This window comes from Rhipicephalus microplus, chromosome 3, assembly GCF_043290135.1.
Source record: "Rhipicephalus microplus isolate Deutch F79 chromosome 3, USDA_Rmic, whole genome shotgun sequence".
Classification (NCBI taxonomy): Eukaryota; Metazoa; Arthropoda; class Arachnida; order Ixodida; family Ixodidae; genus Rhipicephalus; species Rhipicephalus microplus.
In genome coordinates this window covers 2,181,700-2,206,766 of record NC_134702.1, presented here as the reverse complement: position 1 = coordinate 2,206,766, position 25,067 = coordinate 2,181,700, and the positions used below count along the sequence as shown (strand labels likewise).

Sequence of the window (25,067 nt, the reverse complement as noted above, 5' to 3'; positions counted from 1 at the left end):
AAGCAGCCAATAGCGAAAAACCGGAAAAGACGAAGACTACATAGGTGCACGTGACCCTGCCCGAGTCACGTATGCGCAACAAGAAATAACGCAATGTTTATTACGCATGCGCATATAAAAATGCTGCAAGGCAATAAATAATAAACACTTTCCGTTCCATTACACAACAATATATCTTATTTTTAAATTGGAAATCGCTCACTACGCGGTTTTCTTGGTGCGAGTTGACGGCCTCATGCCAGCAACAGTGGAATTCGCTCGCCGAAGCCGTCGCGTGAATGAGGTTTGCCTGCGCTAGCGACTGATCGCGCGACGCCGATCTACGTCGCGTCGCTCGTCGCTGTCGCGTGCATTTTCGCGCTTATGGAGTTTGGGCCTTATACAATAACACGAGAAACACACCCAAGGCGGCGTCGCCAGCGCTTGACTTACCACGAGGGCCCCCGACGCGCAAGCCCGCGGTGCCCCGCGCCGAGGACCCACGCTAGAGACAACCGTTCGCGGCAGCCGCCGCAGAAGAGACTCGCTCAACTCTCGCCCGCCACCAAGGCCTGCCTTCCGCCAGGGGTCACCGCCGGCGCTACCACTCTACCAACAGTGGTACTCAACGCGAACACAGCGCTATCTATCGTCCGGCCGTTGTCACCCCCGAAATACGGCTTCTGTGCGAGGCACGCGCCACGCGGCGCAAACAACTTTACAGGGGTTGCCAGGACCCCCACAACTTAATATTCAAATGAGTGAGCAAATGTCAGTGGCATACGCTCTCCTGCTGAGTTCTGCAGCTGACTTCTGTGTACTTAATGTTCAAGTTCATTATCAAATTACGCAACCACTGATCAAACATCAACCAACCAATTTTCCCTTTTGATCTTTCTCTGCCTCGCTGCCTTCCGTTTGTTTCTTTTTTGCCATTCTTTCCTAAACTCATCAGTTCAATTCGTTTTGTAGAACACGAGGATCAACATATTGTTACGGGGAATAAGTATACACTGGTGAGCAAATTCGTACTGGCGAATATACTGGCGAGCTAATGCGTACGACGCTGCTGCAGTCCGAGCATGTTCCCGTTCAGCACTTCGTCGTCGTCATCCTCAGGCATCTACTTAGCCCGTGACATTACCCGCCGGCGGCAAAAGCACCGTCCCGGTGCGATCAATTCTCGTGGCGTGAGAAGTATGGCTTAAGCCGTGAGACGTGCACTATATCGGTCGGGACTGAAGCTGGTACTGACGTGGTATGGAGTGGAGCAATCTCATAGGTCACGGTGGTGACCTTGCGTATGACGCGGTAGGGGCCAACGTAACGGGACATTAGTTTTTCGCTCAGACCAACACGACGTGATGGTAACCACAGCAAGACGAGTGATCCCGGAGAGTACTGTACGTCGCGGTGCCGGCGATCGTAAGCACTCTTTTGGTTAAGCTGCGAGGCACATAAACGATCCCGGGCGACTTGGCGGGCGATGTGAGCTCGGGCCAGGGCATCACGAGCATAAGCAGTCGATGAGGGGGTGTCAGATTGGAGCATGGTGTCCATGGGCAAAGGCGGGTCATAACCGAACAGTAGGTAAAAAGGGGAAAATCCAGCTGTATCATGACGTGAACTATTGTATGCGAAAGTAACGAAAGGTAAGTGGATGTCCCAATCTTTGTGATCCTTGGAGACGTACATCGCTAACATATTCGTCAAGGTACGGTTGAGGCGTTCCGTGAGGCCGTTGGTTTGCGGATGGTACGCTGTAGTGAACTTGTGGTGGGTAGAGCACGATCGCAGGAGCTCGTCGACTACTTTAGATAGAAAACAGCTGCCGCGGTCGGTGATCAACTGACGAGGGGCACCATGACGCAGAATGCTGTCATGAAGAAGGAAATCGGCTACATCAGTAGCGCAGCTGGTGGGGAGGGCGCGTGTAACAGCATACCGCATTGCGTAGTCGGTAGCAATAGCAATCCACTTATTACCGATGGCCGACACGGGAAAGGGTCCTAGAAGATCGAGGCCGACTCGGGAAAATGGCTCTTCTGGTACTTCAATGGGCTGGAGGGTACCAGCAGGTCTCAGAGCAGGTGTCGTGCGGCGCTGGCAGAGGTCGCATGCCGCAACGTACTGTCGCACAGAACGGTAGAGGCCAGGCCAAAAGAATCGGCGGCGAATGCGGTCATACGTGCGTGACACCCCTAGGTGTCCAGCGGAGGGGGCATCATGCAGCTGGGCCAAAACGTCTGAGCGAAGATGCACAGGAACAACGAGTAAAAGCTCAGCACCATCAGGGCGTGTGTTGTAGCGGTGCAAGATGTCGTTGTGAAGAACGAACAGTTGTAAGGAGTGGTCAGGGTGGGGAGAGTGCAGACCATTGATAATAGCACGCAAAGAGGGGTCGCGGCGTTGTTCAGCAGCTATGTCGGTGAAGTCGGTAATTGAAAGAACGAGGGCCTCTTGCTCATCTTCCCTCGTGTCAGGAGGATCGACTGGGTAACGGGACAAGCAGTCGGCATCCTTGTGAAGTTGTCCGGATTTATAGGATACGGAAAAAGTGTACTCTTGTAAGCGCAGCGCCCAGCGACCAAGGCGTCCCGTAGGGTCCTTGAGTGAGGAGAGCCAGCAAAGCGCATGGTGGTCGGTAATAACTGAGAATGGTCGGCCATACAGGTACGGTCGGAATTTCGCAATGGCCCAGACGAGAGCTAAGCACTCGCGTTCTGTGATGGAATAATTTTGTTCCGAGCGCGACAACAGTCGGCTTGCATACGCGACGACGCGGTGCATGCCTTGTTGCCGCTGCGCGAGCACTGCGCCTATGCCGTGGCCACTGGCGTCAGTACGAAGCTCCGTGGCGGCAGATGGGTCGAAGTGTGCTAGGACTGGTGGATTGGTGAGAATGTCAACGAGCGACGAGAAGGCGATTGCTTGCTGTTGGCCCCAGGTGAATGCGACATCCGTTTTGAGGAGGCAGGTTAGAGGACGGGCTACTTCAGCAAACTTCTCGACAAAACGACGGAAATAGGAGCACAGTCCCAGAAAACTTCGGACGTCCTTGGCTGAGCGGGGTGTGGGGAAGTCGCGAACTGCTCGGACTTTCGCAGGGTCTGGTTGAACGCCCGCAGCGTTAACAAGATGGTCGAGTACGCAGATTTGGCGTTGCCCAAAGCGGCATTTAGACGAGTTAAGTTGCAAGTTGGCACGTCGAAAAACATCAAGCACTGCGGACAGACGGGTAAGATGGTCGTCGAAAGTAGTCGAAAAAACAATAACGTCGTCAAGATAGCAGAGGCAGATGGTCCACTTCATGCCTCGAAGGAGAGAGTCCATCATGCGCTCAAATGTCGCGGGGGCATTGCATAATCCAAAAGGCATCATCTTGAACTGATAAAGTCCATCAGGTGTCACGAAGGCCGTCTTCTCTCTGTCTTTGTCGTCCACAGCGATCTGCCAGTAGCCTGAGCGAAGGTCTATTGAAGAGAAATATTTGGCACCGTGCAAGCAATCGAGTGCATCATCTATGCGCGGTAGGGGATAGACATCTTTCTTGGTAATATGATTGAGATGGCGGTAATCAACACAGAATCTCCAGCTATTGTTCTTCTTTTTAACAAGTACAACGGGTGAGGACCAGGGACTAGATGAGGGTTCGATTATGCCCTTATCAATCATTTTATCGACTTCTCGCTGTATAATAGCACGCTCCGGGGCTGACACACGGTAGGGTCGTCGGCGAATGGGTCGAGCGTCACCGGTGTCGATGCGATGGGTTACCACAGATGTCTGGCCCAAATTACGGTCGCCGAAGTCAAAGATGTCCTGATAAGAAGCAAGCACACGGCAGAAAGCAGAGAATTGTGCAGAGGTGAGCGTGTCAGATAGCAATGGCTTGAAAAGGTCGGAACAGGAACGTGACCAGAACGACGTTGATGAAAAATCGGGTGGCGAATCGGTGTTAGAGCCGAAACTGTGTGGTCGACCAGTGGTGTAAGATGCGCAAGTGACATGCCGCGAGGAATAACTTGCGCTGAGAGGCCGAAATTGAGGACGGGAAACGAAGTTCGGTTGTCCTTAACGGTAACCACCGTGTTGGGGAGTGCAACGTTGCGTGTCATGGCGACGTCAGAAATTGGGGCAGCAACATAATCACCATCGGGTACTGCAGGATATGGCGAGAGTTGGACTTGGACTGCGGCTTGCGGCGGAAGTCTAAGGAAATCGACAGAGCGTAGACGAGGTGGGCTGGTAGAGACGGTCTCCGAAAAGGATGGTAGTTCGAGCCGAAGAAGACCTTTGGAACAGTCAATGAGCGCAGCGTGTGAAGTCAGAAAGTCGAGTCCAAGGATGAGGTCATGAGGGCAATTTTCCAGTACAGCGAACAGAACTGAAGTTTGATGCTCAGAAATTGTTAATCACGCAGTGCACATTCCAAGCACAGCAGGAGTACTCCCATCCGCTGTACGAACGGTAGGTGCAATCGCAGGCGTCAGAACTTTTTGGAGGCGGCGGCGGAGGTCTGAGCTCATCACAGATATTTGTGCACCGGTATCAATAAGAGCAGTTATAGGTAAACCATCAACGAGAATTGTAAGGAGGTTGCACCGCTGGTCGGGAGTAATCAGAGGATTTGCAGTCCGAGTCGTGTATGCAGCGTCACCTCCGGGGGCTGCACCGGCTAGTTTTCCGAGCGACGGTCGTAGGGAGACCGAGAACGGCGGGGTTGGGGCGAGCGTGACTGACGACGCACGGGCGATGGCGAGCGGTTGGTCCGACGTTCTGGATTATGCTCTGCACCTGTCTCAGCACGGTAGGACGGGGCATAAGGTGCACGTTCAGAGCGAGGCCGCCAGTCATAGAAGCTCGGTCGAGGTGATGAGGTCCAACGACTGCGGCAATCCTATCCAACGATGAGGTCCAACGACTGTCCTATCCGATGGCACGTGAAACATATGGGCCGATCATCATGAGTGCGCCATTCAGCTGGGTTTCGTCGTGGCGCGAACGTGCGGTTCGGAGTGGCAGCCGCAACGACTGGAGCCGAGCTGGAAGTAGCAGGGGCATTTTGATGAGGTGGCGAAATGCCCATATTCGCGATCTCTTGGCGAACCACGGCCTGTATCATTGAAACAGCATCGAGGTTGTGTCCTGGCGCGCTGACGCTAGACATAGCGGGAGCCATAGCCTCGAGTTCCCGACGGACTATTCTGGTGACGTTTTCTGGCGCTGGTGGTTGGTGTAGCGTGGGCAAATCTTCGCAAGAGGACGTAGCCGCCCTGTTGGGAAGGCGGTGAAATCGGTGAACTATGCGCCTACTTTTCGCCTGTTCGAAGCGACGACATGGCTCGATGACCGACTCCACCTTAGAGCAGTCCTTGCATAGCAGAAAATTGAAGGCATCATCGGCAATTCCTTTCAGGATGTGTCGGACTTTGCCCTCGTCGAGCATGTCCTTGTCGACCTTGCGGCACAAAGCCAACACGTCCTGGATGTACGCGATGTACGGCTCTATGGATGTCTGGGCACGAGTCGCAAGCTCTTTCTTTGCAGCCACTTGACGTCCGATGGGTTTCCCAAATAGATAGCGCAATTTCTGCTTACAGACGTCCCAGCTGGTCAACTCTTCTTGATGTGTCTCATACCAGAGTTTTGTCATGCCATGCAAGTAGAAGATGATGTTCGCCAACATAAGCGTCGGATCCCAATGGTTGCTGCTGCTGACGCGCTCATATTGAACCAGCCAGTCATCGACGTCTATGCCACTTGTGCCGTTGAATGGACCTGGGTCACGAGGTTGCACCACAACGATCGGCTGCGGGACTGACGGATCTTGTTGACATTGAGTAGCCTGGTCAGTCATCGTGGTAGCTGCAATGCGCCGTCCGCTGCGAAGATCCAGCTCGTTGGGCTGTATAGCGAGTGGTACCCCGCACCTTCCACCAATGATGTTACGGGGAATAAGTATACACTGGTGAGCAAATTCGTACTGGCGAATATACTGGCGAGCTAATGCGTACGACGCTGCTGCAGTCCGAGCACGTTCCCGTTCAGCACTTCGTCGTCGTCATCCTCAGGCATTTTTTTAATCAGTCAGGGCTGCCTTTCCTAACGTAAATTTGCACAGGCACCGATTCTTCCTTTTCCCGTCTTTCAGGAAGCCTTCCACTTGGTTGTGTATATTCCACATTAATTTTCAGCCCCATTCCTTGAATATCTACTCTTTTATTTGTTGTTTTCATCGTGCGTTGATTTCCTTTCGACTGCTCGTTTCTGCTCTTTTTATTGATTTGATTTTCTGTGGACAGTCTGTAATGTATTGTTTCTTATTTTGGTTTTATTTTTGCGCACGCCAGCACGAAATACCCTTTGGTTGTTCCCGGATACGTTAAAAAATGATTTATTGATGTTTGGTTGATTGAATATCAACATTATTAATATTATAAATGCTTGAGAAGTGAGGTGAAAATCTCGCTGGAACGCGTGTTGGTAGCCAGCGCACACGAAGCAGTGATTTCAGCTTCACCGACTGCCTGTCTCAAAGGTCATGCACCTGCAGCTTTCTGAGCCCGTGGGGGGGAGTTGAGCTCTATTTTCCCAAGAAACTCGCCTGACCGCACTGCAGCTGTTGGCAAGTTTGCATGGGGTGCGCACAGTAAAGAATACAAAAAGGGCGCCAGTTGGAGTGCTGGAAAATTCTGAGAACGTTGTTCGAAGAAGTGCGCGTAGGTGCCGTCTAGCCCGGCCGTGGCCTACAGCAGTCGGTCGACACAGCAGGAAAGAGAGTGCCGCGGCCCATTTCAAGTAACGACGAAGAAAATAGTTTGCGCAAACATTCAGTCGTATGGTAATAATGTTGCGTCATTAATGGTGAACAAATAAAACGTCGTTCGCCAATAAGCTCAGGAAAGATTAGTTCCAGTGAAAAGCGCGTATATTATTGATCTCGAGGGGTAATTTAGGTTACATTGTCAAGCCTGCACGGTGTCAATCCACGCCATTGTGGCTTCTTCACTCACCGGAGTCATGGGTGCGGTGCTGATCGAGCTTGCCACTTTTCATTCCTTTCACTCTTATTTCGTGTTCAACTACTACCCCATTTACGCAAGATAATCACGCAGCTCTCAGGAATCTACTTCTCTGTCCGTGGCGAAATCGTGCACGGACATGAAAGTGTTTTTGTTTGCGTGTGCGTGTGTAGGCCGCTGGATTGGCGATCGCCAACTTTTCGTGCGAAAAAGAAATAGACACCCATGCTGGCGGGCACGCCTTCCTTCACAACTTCTCCCAAAAGCAGCACGAATGCACGTTGTGGCTTAAGGTGTGAATAGATTATTTGGAATAACAGGCTCCTTGAAAGGCAAGTTTAGGTTAAATATTGAGGTAATTTCATCATTTTCGTTACATTAGCACGTTGTTCGCAAATATTATGATAACAAAGAAAACATAGCGCATTGCATGCTTCGTGAGTAAATACCTTCATACTAATCGTGGTTGCGTGATTATGCTGTTTTGTTTAAGCAATACGACAACACTTCCTCTTTTCTATTCCTTCTAGACAGTGAGTGCTCTGTTCAATTGAAAACTCTACACCAGGGAATTATGATTTTCGTCCTATTGTACTTTTCATGAATATATTGATGTAAACATACTTGTCTTGTATTTTTCTCACTTTAATGCTCGAAGAATTACCAAGGATGAATTACAACTTGCACAATTACAAATAAAAAAAGAGTTGCATATCTCCATCTCCGTCGGTGTCATGAGATTTATGAGCTCGCGTTTGAATTTTTCTTGCGTTTGAATTTGTCTTTCTTCGTCTACTTTCCCCTTGCTTTTATATTTACGTGCGTTTTTTATAAGGAGACGCAGTGCATTTTTTTGCTAGTTTGGTTCTTCAAAGCAGGGTGCAATGCTCGCGGATCGAAATGAAGAAACTTAGGAATAGCCCATATTTTGTTTCGACCATCTACAATTTGGGTGATATAAGTGTAAATTCGACTGGAATGCGTACATCGCAGCGAACATTATCGTTACAGATGTCGCAACGTCGCGTGGTTATCTTGAGGAACTGCACATACCCGCATACATAGTTACCCAAAATAATATGATGATTGATTGATTGATTGATATGTGGGGTTTAACGTCCCGAAACCACTATATGATTATGAGAGACGCCGTAGTGGAGGGCTCCGGAAATTTAGACCACCTGGGGTTCTTTAACGTGCACCCAAATCTGAGCACACGGGCCTACAACATTTCCGCCTCCATCGGAAATGCAGCCGCCGCAGCCGGGATTCGAACCCGCGCCCTGCGGGTCAGCAGCCGAGTACCTTAGCCACTAGACCACCGCGGCGGGGCAATAATATGATGTCGCACTTTAATCCATGAGCACTGTAAATAGTTTTTACGCAAGCCGACAAATAAACTGGTCTGATGCATTAGGGCTTGCTACTGTGTGAAAAACCTGGGGGACCATTACACTCCGTTTTTCAGAGTTGAACGCAACAGCAATATCCTGTTTCTTGCGGGTATTTCAACCACTCTGTGTGTACTTTTTATTGTGTGATGCTATTTGAACAATTTTAATTGTGAAATAGTACTGTGTAATTGAGAAAGTTGGAATTGTCTTGTCTCAATGAAGGTTCACGTGGCTGCATTCTGTGTAAAAAAAAAGGTAGCATAGTTCAAAGCATGAGCAAAATTGTGTTATTGCTGAGTGACGCGAAAAAATCGAAATACAAAAGGAAGACACCTGGACACAGTGCACACTGACAACTGAAACTTTGTTGGAGAAAACAGACATGTATATGTGGTTACGAGAACATGTGCGGTTATGTAGCCATATTCCTGATGTAGCCATATATGGGGCTTTTCATGTAAGTCCATATATAGCATTTTTCTAAGGGTCGCTTCGAAAATTCAACAATCTACACGACGTCTTGGATGACGACGTTTGCCGTACACAAAGCTGAGGGATGAATGCGTTGCGCGCTTGTCGTGGACAGCACATTGACACAGAGAGATGTTGCTGTCTAAAGTCTCCGACAAAAGTTTGCGTTCTTCACAAAAACAGCAGCCCCGGTATTCATAAGCGCTATAGTGCGACGACTCCTTCAACATCGACATCAATAACATTTTGCGGCGAAAATGGGGGCCTTCATAAATGCGCAAAATTTGCAGTTCTTGCCTCCGTGACTGCACTGATTAGTTTCCCTCATCAGAGGGTAATTGACGACGCATAGGTGATGGTGACCAGCGACGAGAGGATACGATTGGCATGCGCTTACGTTCGTTACACCGATGGCATAGGCTATATAACCTCATTGTGCCCGGACTGCACAATCAGCCCAGCGATTGCGAGCTCTCTCAATTTCGCATGCCGGCGCTCTTCTAGAGTTGCCCGTAGCTTAACCATGTGGAAGTTACTAAAGCCCCTGAATAAAATAAAAGAATGACATTAGTTGTTATTTTCCCCTGTCCTCCTCTCCTGCGCTTTCCCACGATGATCGATGCTCCCAATGACCGAACGCCATCACGTGCGTTTCCTTTAGCTTGTTTTTTTTTTGCTTCTCTTGGGCTCTAGCTCCACAGCGGTGCCCAACACGACGAGGGTCCCATGTGTCCAGCGTGTCTCGCGCTTCTTTTTCGGACTTCTGCTACGTGGTTTCCGTTGATATCTGTTTGCAAGTCCCCTTTTCTGCATTCGTGGTTACAGCACACGTGAAATTGGCGGCAAGCTGCTTTTTGCATTCGCTTTTAAAAGCGAGACGAGCCACGGCGAGGATCTGGCTGCATAACATCTGCTGAATGACTTCAAACCGCGTCGACTCTGTGGGGTACACGAGCGTCCCTTCGCATTTCGCTTACATCGTTAGGTTCTCGTCCTTCTAAGGGCTGCATATTCATTTTATTGCGATAGCACTTATAGAGACAGTCTCAGCTGGTTTTTGCCGCATCGCCGCCGTAATTCACACAATATATATATATATATATATATATATATATATATATATATATATATATATATATATATATATATATATATATATATATATATATATATATATATATATATATATATATATATGTGTGTGTGTGTGTGTGTGTGTGTGTGTGTGTGTGTGTGTGTGTGTGTGTGTGTGTGTATGTGTGTGTGTGTGTGACATAATGAAGACATGGTAGGAGAAGCCGAAGAAGAAAAAGTGCTTTTTGGAGTAAACATGGCGTATGAGCCACGCCACGTCTCCCGCATCTAGCGTCACATGAGTCGAGAGGATGAAGACGTGGCCACCACTCACCAGCCTAACATCGATCAGGAATCCACCGGCGAGACGCCTCAACTGAATATCGACCAGAACAGAGGCGATTTCAGGCGCATGCATTTACCGCCATCATGACAGAACCAGCTACTGACCTTCCCATCCCCAAGTACGCCGGAGCAGTGGACGATGGACCTGTACAGGACTGGTTCGACCTGTTCGAGCTCCCCGCTACCACTGCATCATGGTCGGAACTGGAGATGATCACCAACTTTACCGATTATGTCTCCGGTGAGGCCTTCAAATTTTACCTCACCCACATAATTCAAAACGATGAGTCATGGGAAAAGATCAGACAAGAAATGATCGTTTGGTTTAAAGAATACAATGACGACTACGACGAAGAATCGCTTATAACCCACCATCCACAGAAAACCGCACTCAGTCGTCACAGTCAAAAGAAGCCTTCGCGCACTGACCAACCTCCTGCTTTTCCATAGCGTGGTCTTCGATCGCTCACAACGCACACCTCGCGTCTCACACGTTCACTATGGTCGGAATAGAGCAGAGGAGTTCGGAGCATACTCAGTCAAGCCCGGCACCTACAGTTCAGTTTCATGCGCCAGAAGAGTTTGCATCGTTCGTTGCGAACTAAATCTGACCAAACCACGCCTGTTGCGGTGTCGCCATTGAGAGCGCAGCCACCTGTGAGCCCAAACACAGGCGGCTCGGAAGCAACTCTTACAGGTTGCCAGGTGCCAGAAGACTACGTAATGAATGCTGTCACAGGCGCCTTTGATGTTCCTTCCTCCAGTCAAATCTGCCCTACGAACTTCGCTGCCCGAAAAGCGTTGCAACAGCTACCACCTAGACACTACGACGAATTCTTAAAAAAGCATTGTCCTATTCCAGAAGGGCTGCCACCTCAACACTTTTCGCAACATCAGCAAGGCGAAGAAATCGACTAGATTAAGCGTTTTGTTATTCGACACGGACAACTAGAGACGTCAGAAGAACACACACGGCTTCAAAAAAGACGTCGACGAACGAGTCAACCAAAGCGACAACATATTCAAGATGTCTCACTCGAGACAAAGAAAGCATCGAATCCTAGACATTTTCCCAAGGAACGTCGAGTGAGTATTCTCCAACAGAGATCAATACTCAGACAACATGACATACAACGACGAAAAAGGCGCAAAACAACACCCTGTATTCCGGAAGGATGTGGAAATTACCGCAACAACCTTGGTCAACAAATACGTAAACGGGTGGCGCCACATGCGTGCCAATCAAGACAAAAAACACGACGCATACGCAAACTATGCTGCTGGTGCTCCAAAGCCTTTACACCACGTTCATTTCTCGCAAGAATACAAGCAGTGTCATCATCAGTTTCCACGCTCAAAATGTTCTTGTGTTTTCCAGAAAGCAACAGTGAGCCTCACCCACCAGAACTCCAGTTTTCACTGGACTGCTGCACTCTCCTGTGAAGCTATAGTTTGATAGTTTTTTACAGAACCTTCCTGGGACATGGAACAATCTGCCCTTTTTGACATTGTTCACTTCTAAGCCATGCATGTTTAGTTTTCGTTTCTGTTCGTCTGACGCGACTTCTTTCGTGGGGAGGGGGAATCATGTGACGTAAGAAGGCATGTGACGTAAGAAGCCGAAGAAGATAAAGTGCTTTTGGAATAAACATGGCGTTTGAGCCGGGCCACGTCTCCCGCACCTAGCGTCACACACACACACACACACACACACACACACACACACACACACACACACACACACACACACACACACACACACACACACACACACACACACACACACACACACACACACACACACACACACACACACACACACACACACACACACACACACACACACACACACACACACACACACACACACACACACACACACACACACACACACACACACACACACACACACACACACACACACACACACACACACACACACACACACACACACACAAACACACGCACGCACGCACGCACACACACACACACACACACACACACACACACACACACACACACACACACACACACAAACGCGCGCGCGCGCGCGCGTACAGATTGCCGACAGGCGACTACAAGATAGTTATAAGGCCAAGAGGAGGACTGCGGCTATCCAAGCCCAGCTTAACGGAGCTAGACAAAGCTGTGTACGAAGCAGCCGAGATCCCTTATGAAGAGAGAGACGGACACAATTTGTCCGAATAACTTCCAGAACATCTTGGTCGTCAGCACCCCAAACCAAGACCGTGCAGACACATACCAAGGTATCGAGCACACCAAAGCCAATGACAAGTTGTATGAGGTGGTAGCATACGAGACGGCCCCGGAACACACTGCCAAAGGTGTAATCAAAGGAGTTCCCTTGAAGGAAAACCCCACAGCACATCACCGCAGCAATTATTACTGCCCGAAGTCCTACGGTGATCGCAGCTGAACGTCTTGGCAACACCACGACAGTGATTGTCCTTTTTGACGGCAGCAGAGTCCCGACGCACGTCATGTACAGAGGAGTGCTCACACGCTGTTTGCTATACAGGAAACAAGTGAACTTTTACAGACAGTGCAACAGACTTGGGCACAGGAGAGACGTGTGTTAGAGGCCAAACGACAAGCTATGGGCGGGTTGTGGAACGCCTGATCCGAGCGAGGACCACCACTGTCAACCACCACTGTCAGCCACTGTCAGCCACTATGTCAGCCACTATGTCAGCCACTATGTCAGCTGTGTGGCAAGGATCATCCCACAGCCGACAAACTCTGCAAGGCCAAGTTCAAGACGCCCTACATCGTAAAACAACGCCAGTGGTTACGAACTTCCGACAACTGCAGCATACGCGCGAGAACTACCCCCCTACCACCAAGCCAACCGAACACGGGAGGTTTGAATTCCGGACGAGGGCGACGCCTGGGTCCACATCAAGATCATGGTCCTGCACAACGCCACGTGGCCACATCTCTCAGTCTCCGGGACCAAGAAGGCGCACTCCATACCGTTCCGGATCCCAGTCTAAGCCAAAGGATGGCAATGGCCATCAAGGGAACCCGGCATTCACGGTGAGCTGGTCAGACGTGGTTAAAGGGACGCACCCTGAGCCTTCGGGGGAGACTGCGCATATTGTCAGTGATATAGCCGAGCTGAAAAAAGAAAACGTTGAGCTTAGAGAATTGATATCACAGCTCACTCGGAAAATTCAAAGTCTTAAAAACTGCAGAGATAGAACTTCTTGTCAAATGCGTTCCGCGGCCCGAGAACGCCTCGAAGAAGTGCCAGATAACCGAATGGACGAGGACAGTACCCCGCCACCTCTTAAAAGAAAAGCTCAGGTATCTAATGACAAAACTATGGCGCAAACCTCGAACATTATTCATTGTCTTAAATGCAGAAAGCAGTTAAGGAACAGGCAGAGGCAACCAACAACCTCTCGTTCGCAATATCCATGATCATGAATAGACGAGATAAACTCGAAGCTAACGTAACCAATCTCAACCCTACGACACCTCCAGTGCTGCCAGCTACCAACCTTCCGATGAGCACTGAAGGCGATTCACACTTATCTCAGGGCACCACATCAGCGGCTATATCAACTAATATCATGAGGCCTGCCTCCTTTCATCCCCCTCGCTCTTCGATAGCCAACTGAAAATAGGGAAGCCCAGAAAAAGAGACTTGATTATTTGGCAGTAGAATTGCAGGAGGTATAAGGGAAAGAGAACAGTCCTGCAACGACACCTTAGGGAAAGAACCAAACCGGATGTTCTAATTTTGCAGGAAAGCCATGGTTTAGCTAAGCTACCGGGATATCATGCGATCGGCCCCACAACAGGGGATATTAGAACACTAACCACTCTTGTAAGGAAGGGACTCATAGAAATCTGCCACGACACCCGCATCACAAAATTTGAACATATACTCGTACAACTTGCCCCTACAAGAAAAAAATCTTCGAGTATATTTATTCTGAATTCGTTCAGCAATCCCACACACATACGACAACGTTTCCTTCTTCTCTTTAGGAATGCCGTAGAAATAGCGGGACCCAACCCACTCGTCATAGGTGGAGACTTAACGCTCCACACTGTGCTTGGGGATACGGATACACAAGAGCCAAAAGAAAAACGCCATGGCAGGGTATTCAAGAAACAGGCCAAACTCTCATCACCGACCCTGACTCCCCAACGCGTATGGGACCTGGGCTTGCGAGACACACCACTCCAGACCTAACGTTAGTTCGTAACGCGGGGTCCGCTAAATGGTAAAACACATTCAATGATCTGGGGAGTAATCATTGAATAATAAAATTCAGGATAGAAACCATGGCTGCCACAGAAATTCAGAGACAGATTAGATGGACCGACTGGGATAAGTTTCTAAAATTCAGAAACGCGAAAAAAAGAACCTATTATAATATTGAAGATTGGATCAAAGATGTCAATAACGACGTCAGCGAGACAACGCGAACTATCACTTCAAGTCCACCCCGAGAGCATGTTGATAGCCGTCTCGCACACATGCTGGAGGCCAAAGAATCACTGCAGAATAGATGGCGGGAACAGAGGCCCAACAGACCCTTGCGTAAGCGCATAGCCAAGTGGAACAAACAGAACAATGAACAATGTAAGCAGCTAAGCAAACAGCACTAGGACCAAGTTTGTAATAGTATTGACGGCCAAATGAATGCTGGCCAGACATCGCGCATGCTCAAACACCTGCTAGACCCAGATAACACCAAATCAGCACACAAGCAAACCTTGCATAAACTGGTGCACCAGTATAACGGCAGTGAGGAGGACTTTATCGCTGAGGCTAGGAACCCGTACATTCCCGCCATGCCCGTCGTAGAGCACGGACCATATACCGGAGGCCCGAACGAGCTCTTAGATGAGGAGTTTACCGTGGCTGAAATCAGGGCTGCGCTACAGAAGCTAAACACCAAATCTTGACCGGGACCAGACGGGATCACCAACAGAACACTACGGAACCTTGATGACCAAGCCATAGAAATGATCACGCAATATACTAACGTGTGCTGGACCAAGGGCACTATTCCGAAACAGTGGAAAAAACTAAAGTAATCCTCATGCCCAAGCCCGGGAAACCCCCCGATCTATCAAACTTACGCCCTATGTCACTAACATCCTGTACTGGGAAGCTGATAGAAGACGCTTTTCTAGACAGAGTCAACACCTGTATTGAGGAGAACGAAATCTACCCTGATTCCATGTTGGGGTTCCGCACACGGCTCTCCACGCAAGACGCCATGCTGCAAATTTAGCAGCCGATTCTAGACAACAAAACAAGATCTACCCGAGCGATCTTAGGAATAGACCTTACAAAAGCCTCGACAAAGCATCGCATACGGCAATATTACGTCAAATTTGCCAATTAAGCTTAGGATCGAGAGCGTATAACTATGTCAAGGACTTCCTAACAGACAGAACGGCATCCATCGTAATTGGAGAAATGAGATCTTAGGAAAGGCTTATGGGCAGAGATGGTACCCCGCAGGGTTCAGTCATATCGCCAACGCTGTTTAATCTCATAATAATAGGACTGCCGGCGCGGCTTAACTCAATGTACGGGATACATCATTCAATACATGCAGATGATATCACCATCTGGGCGTGTGAATGTAGTGACGCAGAGATACAGCAGAGGCTACAGGAGGCCAGGAGTGCTCGCCAGATAAATCCGAACTCCTCCGCTATCGCCCCACGCTTAAAGGGAGACCACCCAAGAGATACAACCGGAACCGTGCTTACGGCCTCTCAGAGCCGCTTCAAAACACTCATCAGGTAATTACTGCAAACACAGTGGCTTGATACCTACTAGGGCATTAACAATAATTTTTTGGGTAGTAGGCTGGCATTCGCTATGCCATTTTTCGTCATTCTTCAGAGAAGCGTGGTATCCGCAAACAACTTGCAAGGAATGTTTTGCCCATTGTTCATGCAGTGGCTCACGACGATCAGGAATTATGGCTGAAATGGGTGTGCGCCACAGTTAATAGGAGAACAAGAACAAGCTTTTGTAATGGGTTGGAGGATTGCACGGCCCACTCTTTACGCTATTCGCATTGTGCAACGACTGGTGCCACTGTTTAAAAGTCGTATTAACGCGACTGCTTTACCGACATCAAGCCTGCCTAAAGCAAGTTTGCCATCAAATCACAAGCACTGGCGTATCTAAGTGGTAGAATATTGGGCTGGCACCCAGCGGTACCGGGTTCGAGCCCACTGCGTCATTGGCGCTAGGTTGTTTTTTAAATGCCAAGCATTTCTTAGCAAACTTTGGCGACTTTGGGCGTATCCATCTATCTATCTATGAAGCCGCCGACGACCTTTAGCTACCCTGGCATTTTCAATAGTGGTATCGATAACAAACTCAGTATGGCATAACATGACTATATGAAGAACATCTCTGAATAGTCATAACATGAAAATCATGACTTGTATGTCAAGAAAGTCATGATTTACATTTTATGGTCCTGCAGCTCTTGCGGTGGTTTCATTCACATGGTATGTTGCAAAACCGGTATGGTATAACATGATTTCATGGCGAACACAAGCGACACACCATAACATGATAATCATTACATGCGTGTAATGTAACAACATGACTACATGCCACGCTCATGATGCCCTCGCGGCCATTTCTCTAGCATCGCATGTACCAAATTGGGTATTACAGTACGTGAAAGGAAGCCGAAGGTACCTGACCGGTGCAAACATGATACTCATGAGATGCGTGTCATGTACCAACATGACTACATGCCACGCTCATTATGTGCCGGCGGCCGTTTCGCTAGCTTAACTTATACCAAATTTGGTATTACGGGACGTGAATGCATGACGAAGGTATGATACTAGTGCAAACTTGATAAACACGAGATGCGTGTCATGTAACAACACTACTACATGCTACGCTCATGATGCGCTCGCGGCCGTTTCGCTAGCTTCACATTTACCAAACTCTGTATTACGCGACGCGAACGGACGACATAGGTAAATGACACATCCAAACATGATAATGGCGACATGCATATAATGTAACAACACGACTACATGCCACACTGATGATGTGCTTGCGGCCGTTTCACTAACCTCACATATGCCAAATTTTGTATTAGGTGACCCCACTTGATGACGAAGGTATGTGACTGGTGCAAACGTGATAATGGTGGGATTCATGTCATGTGAAAACATGACCACATGCCACAGTCAAAGCGCCAATACATTTCGACGTGATGGTCATTCGCTCGCAGGATTTCAAGCTGGACGGTTGTGCACTCGCGATCTCCGACTTCAGCGTAGCTCACGCCGACTGGTTCGCCCTCCGCGGTCTCCTGAAGCCGTGCAGCTCTCGCATTGTGACACCCCGCCCTTGGACTGCTTCGACCGGATCCCCACTTTCCTATCTCCTTCTTTTTCTCTCTCGTTGGCTGGCTTCTTCTCCGTCTATTTTCCTTCTATTCTTTTTATCCCTCCTTCTTTTTCCCTATATCTTTTATTCCCCATATCCCATTCCTCTGCTGACCTGTTGAGGTGTCCTCGTAAGGAGAGACAGTTACGGGTCGACACCTTTCTTTTCTTTTCTTCTGTTATAACCACTTATATATCGACGTGATGGTGTGCGCGTGCTCACCGGCGTTCATTGTGTCGCGTCACGCCACGCGCCGGTCCTGCCATATACACGCAGGCGCGCGCCGCGCTGCGTTGCTTTGACGCATGCGCATTTCAGCGTGTCCAGCGTCCCTCCGTCACGAAAAGATTGAGACGCAGTGTTGTCTGGGTAACGCATCGGCGCAAAATGCAGCATGTCGCATTTCGCACCAGCTGCCGTCGCGCTGCGCTGATGCACGCTTGTCGCGCACGGCGTCAAACTGTAGAGTGCTCACGTTTTCCTAACGTAGCGTCGCTGTTCCCAGCATGCGCGCGCGTCAACGCTACATTGGAGTATATTGGTCCCTTCATGGATGCGTTCGCGGCCGTTTTGCTAGCTCCACATATACTAAATTTGGCGCTAGGTGAAGTCAATAGATGATGAAATATATGAGTGGTGCAAACATGATAATTCTGGCACGCGTGTCATGTAAGAACATGACAACATACCACGCTCATAGCGTGCTCATAGCCGTTTCACTAGCTCCACATATACTAAATTTGGTGTCACGTTACGTGAATACATGACGAAGGTAAACGATACATCCAAACATGATAATCATCACACGAAAGTCATGTACGGCATCATTTACCTCCACCTCGTAGCGTTGTGCTTAAAGTGACTTTTCCACATTTCCCATTGGTACTTCGCATATCATCGATTCCCACTGTACGTGGGATCTGTCGTGTTTTTCTATTTTCTTGCGATGTGGTTACGGTCACCGGCGGCGACGGCAGCGGCGGACACCTGCACGTGACCCGACTTGTGATCTCATCACAGCTTTCACTGTAAAAGTCAGTTTTGCCAAAAGGGCAAAGCAATGCATGCGACAGCAACATATTCAAATGTTTTACGAAGCAAGGCTAGAATCCGCTCTAGAGTAATTCTACAAAACACTCGTGTAAAGGCGAGTTTACACTAGAGTGACACGACACTGACACGACCTCCGACGAAGGCACGAGACAGACGCAGACCATCGGCTGACAAGTAGCCCGCAGACGAAGTCGACTGACCCCATGGTCACACTAATCCGACGACGACGCCTCAGAAGACAGCATGTCGTCGTAGTGTAACATAATGACAAACCGAAATCAACAGCAAAACGCATCGGCAGACCTGTCGTCGGCGTGTCGTGGGGAGATCTGTGGCTGAGCGACAATTTGTTCATGTCTTTGCCTCAAACAACCACGAATGCGGAAATCTTAGAGGAGATAGCAATGCCCCCTCAGAGGCTTCCAGAGAGTTTCAATAGGCATCATGTACACCCCACGAAAGTCTTTTCTTCGCTTCCCTTTATGTATCCCCACCACGTCCCTTGATGCCGTGAATTATGGCGAGGGCTGCGCCGCGTAGCCGGAGAGGGCAATGACACAGCAGGGAGCGTGGATGAAAATGAGGTGCAGGTGTGCAAGTTTAGTCAGTGTCGCTGCGTGTGCCTCTAGTGTGACTACAAAATTGGCCAATGAAAGGCTGTGAGCACGACAAGGCACGGACGGAGACCATCGGTGAACTGTGTGTGTCGTTGTAGTGTAAATTTGACGCTTCCAAAGGACGTTGGCAGACCAAAAAAGTGGGGGGCCCTCAGGCTTCGCCTTTAAGAGTTGAGCGCGATAGCGAAATCAGGCTCCTAGTGCACCTTTACACGGGTAAGTGCATGCTTATTAATATGTTTTGCTACATACACACACACACGCGCACGCGCACGCAGTAGATTGTACCAGTCAGCGCACGCGAATGGTACATACAGGTTTTAAATGCGAAGCATTTCTTAGAGTGAAGCGAACATACATGAAGCGAACATACATGAAAAGTGCCACCAGGTACATTCGGCGGTGCACGCCATGCGCACCGAATATACATTATAGCTGGGAATCGCACAGCTCTCCTAAAACACGCAAAAGAAGCAGCACTCGTGCATTGAGTCGCTGCCCCAAGAGAACACCTAGCACTCAGCCGGCGCCGCTTCGAAGGCCGCTGCGGTGGCTGCTCGTCGTAAATCGCGAAATGTTTATCTGCTTTTCCGCTAGGAGGTAGTGCGGGTGTTTGCGATGCCACGGCTTGGTGGCGTTAACCACCGCCCGATCTAAAGGGTACCGCAATATCAATTCATCCATCGATCCATACATGGGCCGACTTCCATGGAGGAAGGAAACATGTAGAAGAGGCCATGACGTCATATTCGTGAAGCCGCCACATCCCAAACACCCGCACTACCTCCTAGCGGAGAAGCAGACAAACACTTCGCGATTTACGGCGACCAGCTGCCGCAGCGGCCTTGGAAGCGGTGTTCTCTGCCGGCAGCGAGTCAATCCACGAGTGCTGCTTCTTTTGCGTGTTTTCCTAGAAAAGCAGTGCGATGCCCAGCTGTAGTGTTTACTCGGTGCGAATCGCGTGCACCGCCGGATGTACCTGGTGGCACTTTTCACGTATGTCCGCTCCACTCTTGATGGCATTTGCAAGCGGAGCTCTCAGCTGTACGCTCTGTTGGTTATTACTCATTGTGTCAACTGAGAACACACGCGAACTTTCGTTTTTACTGTTGTAGGCATCGTGTTGCGTTTTTAGAAGTTGTGTCATTCATACGGAAGGACAATAAACTTTTCCTGTAACCGGACTAGGTGTGTAAGCATTGTACCGTGTGCGCTCGCTGCGTGTTAGTTGTGTTGGCACTGAAAATGCACACTTTACGTGCGCGATCACGTATACAATACAGCTGTGCCTTCTTACCAACGTGAAATGCATCAAGTACTAGCCTGGCGTTGCACGGAATAGCTACGAAGCAAGCTCTCAAAATCGTGCATTGCCACACTGGCACTATATACGAGCAAAGAACTGCTCATCGACCCATAGATAAGGAATATGGCTAAGAGAGAGATTAAAAAAAAAAAAGGCCTTGCGGCGAGCAGAACGCGTAAGTCACTGCCGGGTGAGTTCGAATACGATGATGCCGGGGCTGCATGATTTTCATTCCGACACGTGCCGGTGCTTTCCGTGCCGTTGCACAAAAACACTCCACGAAGTATTTCAGCACGCCGCGCTCGGGTTTGCCACGCACGACAATTCTGGGAAAGGCGTGCTCGCAACATTTTACTGTATGCAAACCATACAATACGCGCTAAACTAACGCCGGGACTATATAAGCGAAACAGCGCTGATAGCACGCCGCGGAGCGTCTGCTGTTTTGTTTGCCCCATACCGGTTTGTTCGCCCCGTACGTTTGACGTCACTTCCGCCACACTTCTCGCAATGCATTCGGATGGGATAGGGCCTCTCCTTAGTTTTTCCTTCCTCCAAGGCGACTTCACGAATATGATGTCATGTCCTATATTTTGCCTTCCTCCATGGAGAGCGCAGCCCGCAGTAGTTCCCACTTGCTGTGGAGGCACTAGGCGCGCACTGATCGTTTTCACGATAGCGCAGCAACCATCAGCAGCCTCCCTCCGCCACCCCTTGCTCACTCACTATAAGCGCACGCGTAGAAGACCCCGGCTGGAAAGGTGATTATATATACATATATATATATATATATATATATATATATATATATATATATATATATATATATATATATATATATGATTTAAAAAAGAAATTCTGTGGGTCCGGTGCAAATATAATTAGGAATAAAGGAGCACAGTAAGGAAAATTTGATAGTTGTTTACTCTACGTTTCGGCCGTGGCACGGCCTTCGTCAGGATTAACCTTCGCCAGGATTAATCCTGACGAAGGCCGTGCCACGGCCGAAACGTAGAGTAAACAACTATCAAATTTTCCTTAGTGTGCTCCTTTATTCCTAATTATATATATACACACACATATACGTGAATGGCGGCAGCGACGGCTACGGCAAAAACCAGCCAAGACTGTCCATATAGTTGCTATCACTATAAAAATGTTCGCGTGCTCCCACATTGAAACATCGACGCCTCTGTCCAATGCACTTTTTTTCCGGAGCAGAGTGTTATCTCGTATACCACATGGGTAACAAAATCGGTCTAGCAATCAGCGTGCTTCTTCTTGCAAGATTTTTTTCTTTTCCTTGGTCAATATGTAGGCCAAATTTGAGCTAACTGTACCAACTAGCCCAGCAACGAATCTTTCTTGAAGTTATGTGCCAACAAGCCCACTTTTCGCCACCTCGCATTTTATACCAATACGTTGTTTCGAAGGCTCCAAAATGTCTTCTTGCTGTATTTCCGTAATTCAAAGAAGCAAGAAATAAAAACACTGGCCATGTATCTTCATGCTTCACTACAAATGTCGTCGAAATATGATAGCCTTGTACCGGAGCTTGTGAAAAACCTAGGGCTACTGCCAGGTGGCAGCACCATATATTCGGCCGAAGGCTTTTTCGTGCATAGTGCCGACTTTTCAGCGCAGCGGAAGAGACTATAAGGTCTTGAGAATTACGTATATTCGCATTATCTAGTAAACAAACACACCACCCAATACTTCCGTATTAAGGTTCCGCCTTAGATATGCGTCATATTTGCTTTTTGATACACAGCTTACAATTCAAGATGACTGGGCGTTCAGCAAGTGCTTGAGCTATGGCCGGGAAACTATTATTTTTAAAAACTATCGTTTTTAAAATGAGGTGAAACTGTCGCGACACGAAAGGTCACTTTTTTTTCTTCCAAAGCTACTTCACTAGAAGTGAACTTAGAGACACGAAGCATGCGGTTCGTACTCTTTCATTTAAGGAGTAGATAAGTGAGAACACATTTCTAAAGTAAATGAGGGAAATTCGACCTCGAGTCACCACTCGAATTGAAATGACAGCAGGAACAAAGCCTTTGATTGTATTCGTTGGATTCACAGTGAGAAGGTCCACCAAGCAACGGCGTGGAGAGAAGATGAGGGGTTTAGTCAGGCCTCAATGTGGGTTAAAACACGTGAAGAAACCCCCATCCCCACGTCGGTGCACGAGTAATTAGCCCTTTGTTTATATTTGTCCTAGCATGTGTGAAATCATTAATAAACGGTAATTTTAGGAACGGATCTTCTTGGGACGCAGGCTTTTCCGGCGTCGTAGTAGCCACCTCTATGGCGATGGCGCTGTGGCGCTGTGGCGCTTGTACCGCTAGTACTCTGCTCACTAGATGTCGCTGTGTTGCTTACTCCACTCTAATGCGTGCTCTAGTGTAATAGGCGCAGCCGCTGTGACCACCGCTCCAGAGCACTCATTAGATGGCGATGGCACTGTGGCGCTCACACCTCTTTCGCTGGGAGTCAGACTGACTGAACAGACAGACAGACAGACAGACAGACAGACAGACAGACAGACAGACAGACAGACAGACAGACAGACAGACAGACAGACAGACAGACAGACAGACAGACGGACAGACAGACAGACAGACAGACAGACAGACAGACAGACAGACAGACGCGCACAAATAGAGGCGGATCCTGAACTGAGAGCCCACGAATCTTCACCCTACTGATCATCATTCACTCCGTGAATATACTGTGATTTTTCTTATCTCTCCAGGACCCCCGGGAGCTGCTCATCCTCAGTCTGCGCCGAGAAGTCCGTTTACTACGCATGGAGAACAGCTATCTCCGCCAACAGGTTTGTGCACTTTAATCTCTGCAAGGTTTAAAATAAATTTCGCTGATTCTAGCAAGCATAGTTATGTATCTAAGCTTAAAGTCAGGGAGCTTGCTTCAAACAGACAAAACCATATCATGAGAACAAGTAATGATAGCAAACACTAGCTCCGAAAACTGGTGAGCGGCCACTAGTAGGCAGTGTATTCACATAAAACTTTTTATCTCGTGAAACAAAACAGAAAGCCGTTGACTGGGGGATATTTTTAAAAACAACTGAGCTCGTTTTTAAGTATTCACAAAATAATGCAAGACGTGCAAACATAAACGCAAGAGAAAAAAGTTAAACCATCTCCCACTAAAGCGAACCAGCAGCGCTGGTGTTCACTTGTGTTTAAAATGTTTTCATCATCTATTTGTATGTTTCCATGTATGTTTCATTTGTGTGCGGAGTTGTGTGTATGTTGTGTACCGCTTGTGTCACCCCCCTCCTCATTTGTGTGTATTAGCATGTGTGTGCCCAAAGTGAAAACCCAGCGCTTCTAGTTGGGTGCAGCGGAGCGAGCACGCGCAGCAATATAGCGTACGAGCGCATAGCTGTCGTGCACAGATAAACGGGAGGGGAGAAACGAAGCATAGATAGCGGTCTGCCACCTTCTCCACCCCACCTTCTGCCCTCTCCTCGCTCTCACGTGAGGAGAGGGGCTGAGTTGGCGCATGCGCAGCAAGGGTGGTCACGCCTCAATCTCTCTGACTTAACTGCGCCGTAGGCAGCTTCCCATCTAAAACAGTGGTCTAGTATAAACTGAAACGGCACACTATGGCGTGAGAGAAAAACACGAAGCCTATGTATTATCTACGCTGGCACAGCCACGGCTGCGCTATCAGCCTGGTACATGCGGAATGATTGACGAAAGACGATTGTTCAGTCATTCAATTCCTTTATTACGTACACTCTAAGCCATAAAGGGCACAAATGCGTCTATGGTTCGTCCTTTAAGAGAGTAACTGCATTGCCAATACCATTATTCCTTAAGGATGCACAATCCATCAAGGGTCGGTCAGTCAGAGAACTCGCTTCAAATGGACAACACTTTACCATGACACAGACAGCGTGAACGTCATCGAAAGCATGTGCGCTGCCCCACGCTGTTAGCACGCGCCCAAGATCCATCACGGAACACACAGACAAAACGGCAGGCCTGTGCGGAAAGCGCAGCACAGTCACATCGAAAGCTAGAAGAGCGGCCTTTCAAAGCCTTTTGAAAGCAACCATTGGGTAACTACTGCAAGCACACTTGCTTGTTACCCACTAGGGCAATAATAATAAATTTTCGGGGGTAGTAGAACGACATTCGCTATGCTATTCTTTGTCATTCTTTTGAGAACCGTGGTATCCACTAAACACTAGCAAGGAATGTCTTGCAAATCGTTCATGCAGTGGTTGACGACGATGAGGAATTACGCTGAAGTGGGTACGCGCCACTGTTAACAGGAGAAAAAACAAGCTTTTGTAATGGGTTGAGCATTGGGCGGCCCACTTGTTACGCTATTCGCATTGTG

General features: G+C 48.7%; 1 protein-coding gene across 6 annotated transcripts in view; it reads left to right on the top strand.

Moving 5' to 3' along the window:
* LOC119164063 (kinesin-like protein KIF12) overlaps positions 1–25,067 on the top strand; it is a 318,668-nt gene that overhangs the window by 173,740 nt on the left and 119,861 nt on the right. For all 6 annotated transcript variants that reach the window (XM_075888720.1, XM_075888721.1, XM_075888718.1 and 3 more), the window contains one exon: positions 23,446–23,526. In XM_075888720.1, coding sequence (XP_075744835.1) covers positions 23,446–23,526 — 81 coding nt within the window. The remainder of the gene's footprint in view (positions 1–23,445; positions 23,527–25,067) is intronic.